Consider the following 12227-nt stretch of genomic DNA (forward strand, 5'->3'; position numbering starts at 1 on the left):
AAGCATGTACCGATACGAATATTTAGTTTTACCTAAGCAATACCTCAGCTCCACAGCTTCCTTTAAAAAAGTGGGGAGATCTTACAAAAAAAAAAAAAAAAAAAAGCCCTAAATTAGTCAAATTCTTTTGTGCATGGATGAACAACAGGAAAGCAAAGCCTTGGGGCCTCTGGGGAGGAACCCTGTCCCTGCAGACCTACTCTGATGTGCTCGGGAGATAAGGCTCCATAGTGACACTTAAGGAAAGGCCTGCTCACATTTGAATTTCTGCATTCCTCAAGAACAATTCATGGCAATCACTAACTTTGCAGAGGAGCTACATGAAAGCTTTGGCCAATGAATGAGGGTCATCTGCTCTTTATCACAAGGGTAAACCTCATCCTGGCCAGTTTCTAACCTTTTAACCCTGTGAATTCTTAATTTGCACATGAATAATGGAATTCTTGCCAAGAGTGCAACCTTCAGCTTCCAGTTCCTAACTTTAGAAACCAAGACCTGATCTCCTTGTGTGTTCAAATCTTAAACTCTTGGACAGATTAAAGTTTTTGGTTTCCAAATGCAACACTAAACATTACAATTCTGAAGCAAAAGATAAGCTTACCAGCAAAATCTCTGATCAGGCAGAGTAAAAGAACATCCTTGCACCCTGCTGCTACCAGAGACCTAAGAGAGCATTTGCTTTTTTCCTCCCAAGAAAGAATGCCCATTTAATGCCTATTCTCCACCTGTTTAATATGTATAGTTCTTTCTGTAGCCTGACCACAAGGTAATTTGCTTTTGCAGCAACCACAACTGATTCTAAACAAAACTTACAAGCCTAAAAAAAACCCATAACTTCAAATTTCATTTCCTTTAAACCTCTGCAAGTCATGACAGCCAGTAGAGCCACTGGAAAATGAGATAGAAAAGCAATTTTGCATGTGTTTTCTGGACGTCAGTGATACAAGTGGTAATGACACCAAATATTGCCTTTTTTGTAGCTTTACAGTAAAGATATGACATTCTGAAACTCAGCAGATTGGAATACGACAAAAAGGAATAAACTGCTGCATGGAATAATTTCACGTCTGGTCACTAGTTAACCACTTAATCTCTAAGTCAACATCACCTACTGTGACCATTACAGATCCGCTATCTCTTCTAGTTTTCTCCAACAGCCATAAGAAACCTTTTTAAGCATTCAAAGAAGAAAAAGAAACCTTTTGTCATAGTCTTACGGGAAGGAGAAAAAAAAAAAAAAAAGGCAAAAAGGCTGCAAAACAAGAGTATCATTCACAACACACAATCTATTTGCTTGTGTGTCTTCCCTGGTGGTAAGATTTCATTATTTAAAAACAAACCAAAGTGAAACCATCTTTCTGGTGAAATGACGTGTATGTGAGAAACAAACATTTACGGCAGTTCAATCCTGTCTGAAGAAAAAAAAACCAACAAGATCATACCAATGTATTACTATGCTCTACTACTACAGTGCTCCATACCATTCCAGAAGTTCTCTCACATGAGGAACACAGAGCTCATCCTGCAATGTCTCATATTTAATATTGCCCTAATTTTTCCCTCAGTCCTATACCCAGAATCCATCATCTACTGCTTTGCTTTATGTTTATAACAAATGAGATTCCTATCCTCTTAAGAAAGGCTTTCTTCAGTTTGTTTATTAATGGTGCTGACACTTTGAAACCTAACGTTGTGAATGTAAATGTCAACAATATTAATACTTCATTTTTCATCATTTAGTCAAAAGTATCCAAGAACTACCAAGGCTCTAATCCTTAAAGTGAGTAAGATGCCATGATACAAAGTAATAAATAGCCAGTTTTCAGAAATTGAGAGTTCACAGCCTCTTGCAGCATGTGAAAACTCGTAACTTTCCTGGAGCCACCTGCTTCCACCAGGCTGGTCTTCAACTGCTGAAGCTCCAGATCACTGAACAAGGTATTTCACACCTTCCTGAGATACCTTATGGACAGCTTTTATATTCAGTTCAGAAGCACACGGGGGAAAAAAAAAAAAAAAAAAAAAAAAAAAAAAAAAAAGTTTAACATTCAGACTTTTTTAATGCCTGTTAATGTACTAACTGTATTAACTAATTAATTTCAGATTGAATTTGATAAAACTTGCAATTCACAGCCAAAGCCTAGTTTCCACAGAGGTATCAGTGCCACAGTTTACTGCAACTTGCCACGAAGAACAGGGTTGAAGAGGTCAAAGGGAGCCTTTTCCTATTAGATTAAGTTCATCAGTTAAGTCCTATTAGAGAGGGAACATGAGAGGACTACACAAACTGTGTACTCTGTGTTATACTCTCTTTGAAATGACCCCAGCCTACTGGCAAAACTCTGCACTGTCCTGGAAGAAGGCATGGCATTCAGTTCCCAACGCACATCTCTTGCTCAATACATTTAAAGATGCTAGGAAAACCAAGGGCAACACACGCTTGGGGTCAGACCATTAAAGCTATAAAGGCACTTACACGCAACAATTTCCCTCACCGCTCAGGCAGCAGCAGGGCCTGGAGTGCCCACAAGTGTGACTCCCCCAGTGGCACTGTGTAACAGGTCCTTATGGCAGGTTCCAGAACCCTAAAGCAGTGGCACCAGGTAACAGGTCCTTATGGCAGGTTCCAGAACCCTGAAGCAGTTCCAAAAGGGACAGTACCCATCCGCCTGGCTGAAGGTAGACAGCAGAACAGCAAGGACTTGGTAATTTAGGGACATGGTTTAATGGTGGGCTTGGCGGTACTAGGCTAAAGGTTGGACCAGATGATCTTAGAGGTCTTTTCTAACCTAAATGATTCTCTGATTTAATCTTCATGATGGCCCTGAAAACCTTTCCCCTCTCCTCTCCCAAAGAGAGCCATCTCTATTATTATTGTACTCTGCCCCAAGATATCCCCAACACTACTCATCACAACATCAGACTATTGAACAAGAAAAAAAAAAAAAAAAAAGATTTGTAGATAACCCTTGCAAAGTTTCAAGAACAGGACTTGTGAAATGAGACCCAGAAGGTTGGTAGCAGCATGGCTCTGCATCATCTGCAACCACTCTACCAGCACAGCTTGCTCTGGTGAGCGAACCACATACGGCACCACCGATCACGAGGGCTCACAGGTGGCTCTGCCACTCCGGCCACATCACAGACTTGAACGGAGGCATGACAAGATTTGTTCATAATGTTTACACATACAAAAAGAAACAAGTGTTTTGCAGAATTGCCTCGCTATTTGCTTTTGTGATTTGTCTTTTCATGCGCACAAACATCAGAACAATAGGTTGTTTTGTGCTGGTCAGGAGCTGTTGCCACAGACTTGGGAGCAGGTTAACAAACAAGAGCTGGAACTTACTTGCTAGAGTAAGGTGACTTTTTTGACTGAGAATGGCTCCATGCTTGTTCAGAGCTAAGCACTGGTAAAATCCTTCATCTGACAGCTCTCCTTTCTTTCCTTCCACCTCACTGATGTATAAAGAGCCATTGGATAAAGTGTAGATCCTTTCATTTTCAGATACTTTGACTCCATTTTTCAGCCACGTAATAGTTATAGGAGCTTCACCACGGGCCTGGCAGTCTAAAACCACCGGATCCTTCCTTGAGACCGTAACATCTTGAGGCTCCTTCACAAAAAACAGTTCACTAAAGCACCACACTCCTAAGGGAGAGAAAAAGATTTTGACTGTAAGTACGGCCGTGCTTGTTACCCAGAGCACTTGTGAGCAATCCCACACACACGAGGCAGACCCGTTACTGCTATTAAAGGCTCCGAGACCTCCCAGCCCTTCCAGCTGCACCCCAGCCCCCTCCGGGAAAGCTGCACCACTGCCTTCCAGCTGAGTAAAGTCGTCGGGGTCCAGGCTGCTCAGCCTCTTGCCTCCCGGCTTCCAGACACATCCCGGTGTGGGATGAGTGTGGGAACGGGTGCCTCCAGCACAGCCCCGGCTCGGCAGCGGGGTGCTGCAGGCAGCGGGGTGCTGGGGTCCCCGCCGTGCCCCCACGCAGGTGCCAACTCCTGTCCGCCGCCGGAGCTCCGCCAGCACCCGCCGGGCGCCCGAGCCGCTCGCTAATTTTACAAGCCTGTCACAGGAGCTGGGGCGTCGTAAAGGGCTAATTTTACAAGAAAGCGTTAAGGAAACCCCTCACTCCGGCGAGCGGAGCCTACCCTTTACCCCCCCGCTCCTCCCGTCCTGTCCCCGCTGCCCGGGCGCCCCTCACAGCGCCCCTCACAGCGCCCAGCCCTCGGGGCCGCGCGGCCGGTTAACGGCACCCAGGGGCCAGTTAACGGCACCCAAGGGCCGGTTAACGGCGCCCAGGGGCCGGTGCCCAGCGGCCCGCTCCCGCCCCCTGCCGGCGGGGCTGCCCGCACCCCCCCGCTGCCCGCCCGCCCCGTCGCGGGGCGAACAAAGCGCGGAGCCGCGCGGCCGCCGGTGCCGGCTCGGTGCAGCCACGTGCGGCGGCGGCACGGACCCGGCACGGACCCGGCCCGGCCCGGCCCGCACTCACCTGGCAGCGGCAGCAGCAGCGCCCGGAGCAGCGCCCGCAGCAGCGGCGGGCGGCGGAGCGGCGCCATTTAGCGGGACGCGGCTCGCGTGCCCCGCCGGCCGCCGCCAGAGAGCCCGGTCAGCGGGCGAGGGGAGGAGACAGGGGGCGGACAAGGAGCGGCCCCGGCGCGCCCGTCCCGGCCCTACCCTCCGCATCCCGTCTCCATTGGCCTTCGGGGAGGCGAGGGGCGAGGGGCAGGGCCGGGGCCGGCCGGGGGAGGGCCGCGGCTGGACGGGGCGGGCCGCGGCGGACAATGCCCCCGGGCCGGGCGGGGGCAGGAGCCGGAGCCGGAGCCGGAGCCGGCCCCGCACGCGAGGGGCGCCCGGCGCCATCCGGGCCGACCCCCGGAGCTGCCCCGCCGGGACCCGAGGGCGGCCGCCCCCCGGCCGGGTCCGCGCCCCGAGGGCGCCGCCTCGGCCGCTGGGGCCGGGCCCGCCGTCGGGGGAGCGGGGCGAGGGTCCCGAGCTCGCTCCTGTCGGCGCCCAGAGAGGGGCGGTGGGCAGCGGAGCACCTGGAAACGGGGCCGGGGGTCCGCCCGCAGCTCTGCGCCAGGCGTGCGGTGCCCGCCGCAGGTGCCGCGGGGCAGCCCCGGGAGCCCCCGGCAATGCCCGCCCGGCGCCCGCAGCCCCAGCGCTGGGTGCCAGCAGGGGCACGAGCGGGGGAGCTCGCCAAAAGGGAGCCGAAACTGCAACCACGGGGCTGGAGAATCAGGGTACCAGCATCCTGCACGCGATGTGTTTGGGAGATGGCATCAAAGCAAAAGCTGCTGTTAGAATTTAAGTTTTCAGCTTCACCCCTGATTTTACACCACCCTGGCAGCCAGTGTGGAAACGTGGTTTCTAAGCTCTTTTTTTGTCTGTTCAGAGCGCTAAAGTTACGACCTAGGGAAGGCATCTTCTTACTCAGCAGATTTGCCCCCTGTTTGCATTCATTGTGATAGCTGCTGACTTCAGTGACAGGCAAGTTTTTACTGCTTTTTGTTCCTGCCAGCGCTGCAAAGTTCACAGAACCAGGAGCCAGCAGCTAACCTCAGTCCCTTCTGCTGCATCATCACCAGGACTGGCTACAGCCTCAGTTACTGACTCCTCTAAAAGCCTTCAGGAGAAAATCAAAGCCATAAAAATGCAACGTAAGCCATAGTTTGACCTACATCACCTTTCTCACTTGTCAGAAATACATGAGCAAAAGATTCCAGATTGCTATGATCTTAGCGTAAGTTTTCGGGGAAGGTAATTAGGAAAGATTAGCTTTGCATGCAAATCACAGTTACCCAAGAGATATCCACACAGTTTCACTGTCACTTTGCAGAGCAGAACCGAACATCCACCATTTTGGTGTCTGAATAGGGGTACGTACAGCAACAGGCTCCCCTTAGCACGGTATTTTTGAATAGTGTTTACTTTACTCAGTGTTTTACTTTATCCAGTCACTAAAGATAAGAGTGTGAATTATGAAAAAAGTATCATTTATTAGAACTCAAAAATAATCCAAATAAAATTGCTTATGAATTTATTCATAAAGTTCATTCTTGCCTGTGGCAAACTCACACTCTCCATCTGCAGCTCATCCCAGTACTGTACTCTCTCCTACTAAATTCTGACTGCTCAGAGTGACCAGAATTCAAGATTTGCTAGATGATCTCAGCACATCTAGAAGACAAACACACCAACGGGGAATACACCTGAAGTGTCTGGTGTAAAGTCCCATGGTCACCCTCTCACTGGCTGCACGGAGACAGTGCCAACAACAAAATATCAATACACTTCTATCTGCGATTTCCCCTTCTAGCTATGTCCTAAATTAGGTATTATCTTTGAACAGTGTGGGACACATCTAAAGATTTGTTTTTTTTCCTCAGTGGTTAATGACCGTTACACACAGCATGATGCTCCAGGAATGCATTGGACCTCACAGATCAGGCGTACCAAGGAATTGTGGAAAACTACTTGGGTGTTAAACAGAATGCTTCCAAATAATGCTAATAAAATGAGAAAGTTGTATTTAATATTTCTGCAATTCTCCTTACTTAATTCGAAAAGTCGATATTAAGGTTATATTTAAGGCATTTAAAGTTGCATAAAGGTAAACAAATAGATAAAAATCAATGGTTTTGAGACCTTCATACAGTGACATTTCCAAAACAAACAGCAATTCAAAATGCATTCCAAGGCTTGGACAAAACATGTCCACTTGTTAAAGCTCTTTGGAGAGATGCCAAACATTTCACCACAGCATCTTACCAAGGCAAATCTGATCAAATATGTACCTTCAGTCAGCACTGCAATTCCCACCCATTAAATAAGACCAGGAAACCCACACTTTTATGTTGTGACAAAAACAGTGCAGGCATTTTCAACGAGTATCTAACAAATATTTATCAGTTAGCTTGATTTTCCATATGGATTTCCCATTACTGCAGATGTAATCTGAGATACGTTTCTGATCTGTTCTGATTTGACGTATTGCTTCCAGGGGTTTCCCCTCCACATCCTTCACTAGTGACAGAGCAAAGCCCCCCCATGCAGTGGGAGTCAGGGCCCCTTGGAAGACTTCTTGCCTGTGTCTGGGGCGTCCCTGTGACACTGCTCACACACGGGCTGGGTGCGACCTCCCGGATGGCCAACAGCAGTGAGGTAGAGAAGGGACACCGCTCCTGGCAGTACTTTTGTTTCAGAATCCTGGAGGTGCTTTTTGTAGGCCCACACTGTGATTACCTTGGTAGGGTAAGGACCCACTGAAGTCCTCCAGTGCAATCCTATTTAAAAAACTCAGAGTTTCCGCTTGCCCAGAGCAGCACTTCACAAGTGACTCCTGAAACCACCTAGAACTCTGGCAAATGCGCTGCTCCAGCACTGTGCACGTTGCAGAGATCTTACCACAGGCTTCTTTTCCAGACAGGATACAGGAACTCCCCGGTGGATGCTGATTTGAAGGAAATACACAGAAAGGGAGTGCCATGGGTGTTTAGCATCATAGTTTGAGGCAAAATAATATTTTTTCTGACACTACAAAGGGATATTTTTGCTCACTTTGCACCGACATTTTCCCCTTTAACCTACCTAACATGCATCACTAACACAGCAAAATTAACACAACTCTGAGTTATCCGGTAACATTTCTGCATCATGTGCTCTGGTTAGTCGCTGGGTAGGATGAAACTGTCCCTTGTTAGATGTGGTTACTTCCCCCCAGCCCCTTGTTCCGCACAGCCTCAGGCAGGGCACTACTTCCTGCGGGTGGGCGGCTGTGCTGCAGTGCTGCCCAGCACAGGACACCGTCCCACTCCCCATTCACCAGCCCTTTTTGAGGCAGGCATGGGTCCTAGTGGGCAACACGGCAAATATGCCTTCAGAAGGGGAGCTTAGACCAAGCCGTAGTCCCACATGTGGGCTGGTTTCCATTAACTGTGTCTGTGCTGGCTGCTGTGCTCAGCTGTGGCAGTGAAGCTGCTTTACCATCTCCCTGCACTATGCTGTGCCAGCAGGAGGTCTGGACTCCTGAGATCAAATACGATGTTAGTCTTAAATGGCTTAGCAAAGAAAAGCGCGTCCCTTTGGAGCACTCCTTGTGCCTGCATCCAGGCATCTACAACACCAGTAGTTCCTTTTTCATATTTCTGTAGAGCAAAACAAATAAATTCCTTAGAATAAAGCAGTGCTGTGACTAGATCAGCACAAACTCTCCCTCCTTAATTTGTTGGATGTCATTATTTTAACACGTGTTCCAGTAATTAATGGGATCAGAGATAGGGCAGACTTGTGATAACATATGTAAATTCATACTTCGCCACTAGCTGATAAAGCCATTGAGCCACAGCTTAACGGCACTGCCAGCTAGAGCTCTGTCAAATGCACCGTGTTAGTGAGCACGGAGCCAATAAACACAATTATCTACTTGGCTAACAGTCTCACAGAAGCATTATCATGAGAAAACCACGACAGTTCAGGATGGGTCCAAGATATTGCCAGCCAATATAAACAAATCTATGCCTACTTTGCTCCAGGGCAGCAATTTTTCTCCCACCAACACAGATTTTTACACTTGCCTCAATCTGTACTTTTGGCATATGTGGGAAGCTATGTAAACTTCCCAGTTTTGTGGTTCTTTTCAGACCACGTAAACCCTTTTCTGTGCTTTCTCTTAGGTTTTGGGGTCTGCAAAGGAGATTATTTCTTTGAAATGTGTGCACAACTTGTGACTTGTGAAGTGGTGACTTCAGCAGTCACCACTTCAATGCCTTAAGACCTGAGCAAGACCGCTTTTAAAGTGCTACCAGCAGCTGGAAAGCCAGCACACTGTCCAGGTTGCTGTCTGTGAATTACCTGATTGACCTCATGATGCATTTCGCTCTCAGCTCGAGCCCTAACAAGCACAGCTTATGTTTCCTGAAAACAACAATTTAAAAAATCAGATTGACATTAACCAATCTAGCTCAGGTCTTGATTCTACTTCTCTTCTGTGTGTGTGGTTGCTAAAATCCAAAATTTTGGCCACATCATGATCCAGCAAGAAGAAAGAGGGACTTTCCAAAGGTGAATGAAGTCTCATGACCATGATGTTTATGCACTTTGCCTGAAGTGCTGGCAACAGTTCTGGAACAGAAGCTAACAGGCAGGACTCTTCAGTGGGATGGCAAATGGCAGCCTCAGGAAAAGGAAAAATTGAAAATTCACCTGCAACTGCATTTCCCCTTGGTGAACTCCATATTTATAAGATCTCTGTAGCCACGACGGGCCCCAGGTCCAGGCCACAGATGGAGAATGTGGTTTTCTTCCAGTTTAATATATATATATATATTTTTATTATTATTATTTTTTTTTTTTTTTTAAACCACTTACATTTCTTTCATTTTGAACCAGAAATAGTTCAGTTGTTCTGTGGACAGTTTTGTACTCGACATTTCAGCTCAGTTTACCTTTTCCTTCTCAGAAACCAGAGACGAAGGAATAGCATCGTGGTAGCTGTCTCATCCTGGCTGTCTGGGAAAGGCCGTGACAGAATATGATTGGCCTGGACACAAACTGCCTGAGCTGGGTACCTGCAGTACCACATCTGCCTGACCCAAGAAGCTCTGAGACACCTGGGGAAGTAGATTTGCTTCATGGGAGACAGTCCCCTGTTTACAGGAAAGAAAACGACAGGGAAGAGCTCCTCTGGGTGGAGAATAGTATCTGTAAGAGTCAGTAGTGCGGCCCCGTGGCCCACACCTATTTCTGAGCCAGTATATAATCATCCAAACTGCACTCCTGGTGCTCCCATTGCTCCCAGCCCCGCTCAGCCAACCCTTCCCCAGCGCCAGCTCCTAGCTCAGCCTCTGGCTCTGCCAGCAGGTCCCCACAGGAGCTGCTGGGGTCTGTCTGGTACAAGGGAAAGTGTAGCTACAAGCACCCAGGGCAGGGGACAGCCAGCACGAGCACTTTAGCACAGCTGCTGCTGTATTGGAGCTGCAATCGTTTTTCAGGGCAGGCTGAGAGCAGTGGTAATTGGCAGAGCCTTATTAACTGCAGGGGAATTACGGTGATTTGCACTGGTTCAGCTCTGCCTTTAGCCAGCAGAGCCCTGAAAATCCAGCTAACGGGCTGCGTCTGCACTCCTGGTGCAGCATCATTAACCCTTCTGCTCAGGGAAGCCCCTTTCTTCTTTAGTTCTTGTTCCGAGTGTTTTTGATCTGGTGTCACTAGAGGCATGTGTAGCCACTTCCTTGCTGCTCATGCCAAACTCCTGATCCAATTACCACTGTATTCACAGATTTACAATATGTTAAGCTAACTCCATTAAGATCCACTATACAAATGTTTACCTTCAGCACATTTGGTCACTTAGTGGTTTCTTGCTTCATTTTGAACCCGTGTACAGTTACCATCTTGGTTGCCTTCTCAAAGGAGATTCACTCCTTCCCTGAGCAGATGGGCAAACACACCTTGGGCTGAGCCCTTGGGATGCTAATGAACTTTCTCTCCAGGGAGCCTTCCTGTACAGGAAAAGCACACCTCCTCGACAAAGGGATTTTAACACAGATCTCATACGGTTATAAACCAACAAACACCAAAGTGGAAGAAATACAATTATTTGCCACACTAGCGTGTTTTCTTTTTTTTTTTTTTTTTTTTTCCTCCTTCCAGACACCCTCCATGATCCCAATCTGCTGGCCTGAATCAGTGGGTGTGCCTCTGCCACGTTGTTTCGCTGTGCCCTGGAGGCAGCCTCCAGAAGTTCACCCCTGTCCTGGCCACACCAGGGTGAAGATGGGCTCTGCTGTGAGCTTTGCCAGGAGAAAGAGGACCTCCTCTTGGTGCTTTTAACAAACCACACAGCCCCAGCTGCATAAAGAAAAGGCGCACACCTGAGAGCATACCTGATCCCAGATGTACTCTTCTCTTACGCACAGCACAGAGATTTAACAGAGTAGGGTTTGGGTGCGCTGCAACCCCAAGCTCTCTCTTCCCAGCACTTGTGCCAGAGCCAATGCTCCACTGCCTGCAGTAAGGTCCTCCAGCTCCTCCAAACACCAAACCTTCCAGAAAAATCTTTTTTTTTTTTTTTTTTCCACCCCCTGATAGGACTTCTTTCCTCCTGGTTTATCTCCCTGACCTGGCTTATCATAGCATAAAATGAATGGAAAATCACCAAAGTTTGCACCATACAGGTGAAGGTACAGCAATAGCACAGAACAGCAGCTATGGTGTCTGTGCACCAAAACACATGGAATAACTTCATTAAGGTTTTATGCATATGTGGGAATTGCAAGGAGGAAGAGGAACAGCCAGCAGGTGGAAGAAAACTGCCCCATATGCTGCATTCGTAATATTTAAAATAAATAAATAAATAAATAAATAAATAGCACAATACAGGCTTCTCTCTCAAAACAAAAGTAAAAATCCTGAAAATGCAGAACTGTACTCTGATATAATCTATAAATCAAAACATTAATACACCAGGTTGATAAGTCTCAGATTGAGAAGAAATGAACAGAAAGAAATTATCTCCTAGGTTACCGCTTTCTGTTTGAATCTACAAAGGAATCTCTCAAACCTTCTAGAGAGAGGCAGCTTTTTGTCAGTGTCTTTCTTGTTTATCGTGACAACCCACTGTTCTGCAGCTATTTGTTTAGCAACAGGCATGAAATATGCTCTCTTTTCATCCCTGTGTAAGTTACCTTCATTCTGCTGTTACAACAGGAAACACGCAAATCATTTCTGTCTTTTTTCCTCTATATGTTTGCAATCAGGAAACAATTACTGGAAATAAAATAAATGAAAAACAAAGCAAGTCAGAGGCCAACTAGCAGTTGGACATATTGCTGAATATACCCCACTACAGATACCTATTTATTTTTGCTGTGAAAGACCACAGCTCTTTTCTTTGTCTTAGCGTTCTCAGCTTACTAACAATGCTGCCTTTCCTCTTATCTACTATTTATCCTGAGGAACTATTAAAAAGAAGGATTGGAGGAGGCTTCCTGCTGCTCCTGTCCCATTTCATCTCACAGAGACATAAGGAATTGCTGGTCAGGGAGAGGCCACTTGGCCAAAGCAGCCTGTGCCCCGTAGGTTTATCTCCTCGCTGCCAGCACAGCTCCCTCCAGCGCGCTGCCCTGTCACGGGAGAGCGATCGCCTCTCAGGAGTGTGAAGATAAACAGATTTGAAGCCTTCAAGGCATGTTCCCAGCACCTCCTCCCCCTCACACG

The 12227-nt window shown here is 47.5% G+C and overlaps 1 protein-coding gene across 1 annotated transcript in view; it reads right to left on the reverse strand.

Annotated features, from left to right (window-relative positions):
• Positions 1 to 4567, reverse strand: part of PRTG (protogenin) — a 79031-nt gene extending 74464 nt beyond the window's left edge. Inside the window, exons 1-2 of the mRNA XM_032195233.1 lie at positions 4501 to 4567; positions 3350 to 3652 (exon numbers count right to left, since the gene is read on the reverse strand). Coding sequence (XP_032051124.1) covers positions 3350 to 3652; positions 4501 to 4567 — 370 coding nt within the window. The remainder of the gene's footprint in view (positions 1 to 3349; positions 3653 to 4500) is intronic.
• Positions 4568 to 12227: the final 7660 nt, after the last annotated feature.

The sequence above is a fragment of the Aythya fuligula genome, chromosome 11, assembly GCF_009819795.1.
Source record: "Aythya fuligula isolate bAytFul2 chromosome 11, bAytFul2.pri, whole genome shotgun sequence".
NCBI classification, from domain to species: domain Eukaryota; kingdom Metazoa; phylum Chordata; class Aves; order Anseriformes; family Anatidae; genus Aythya; species Aythya fuligula.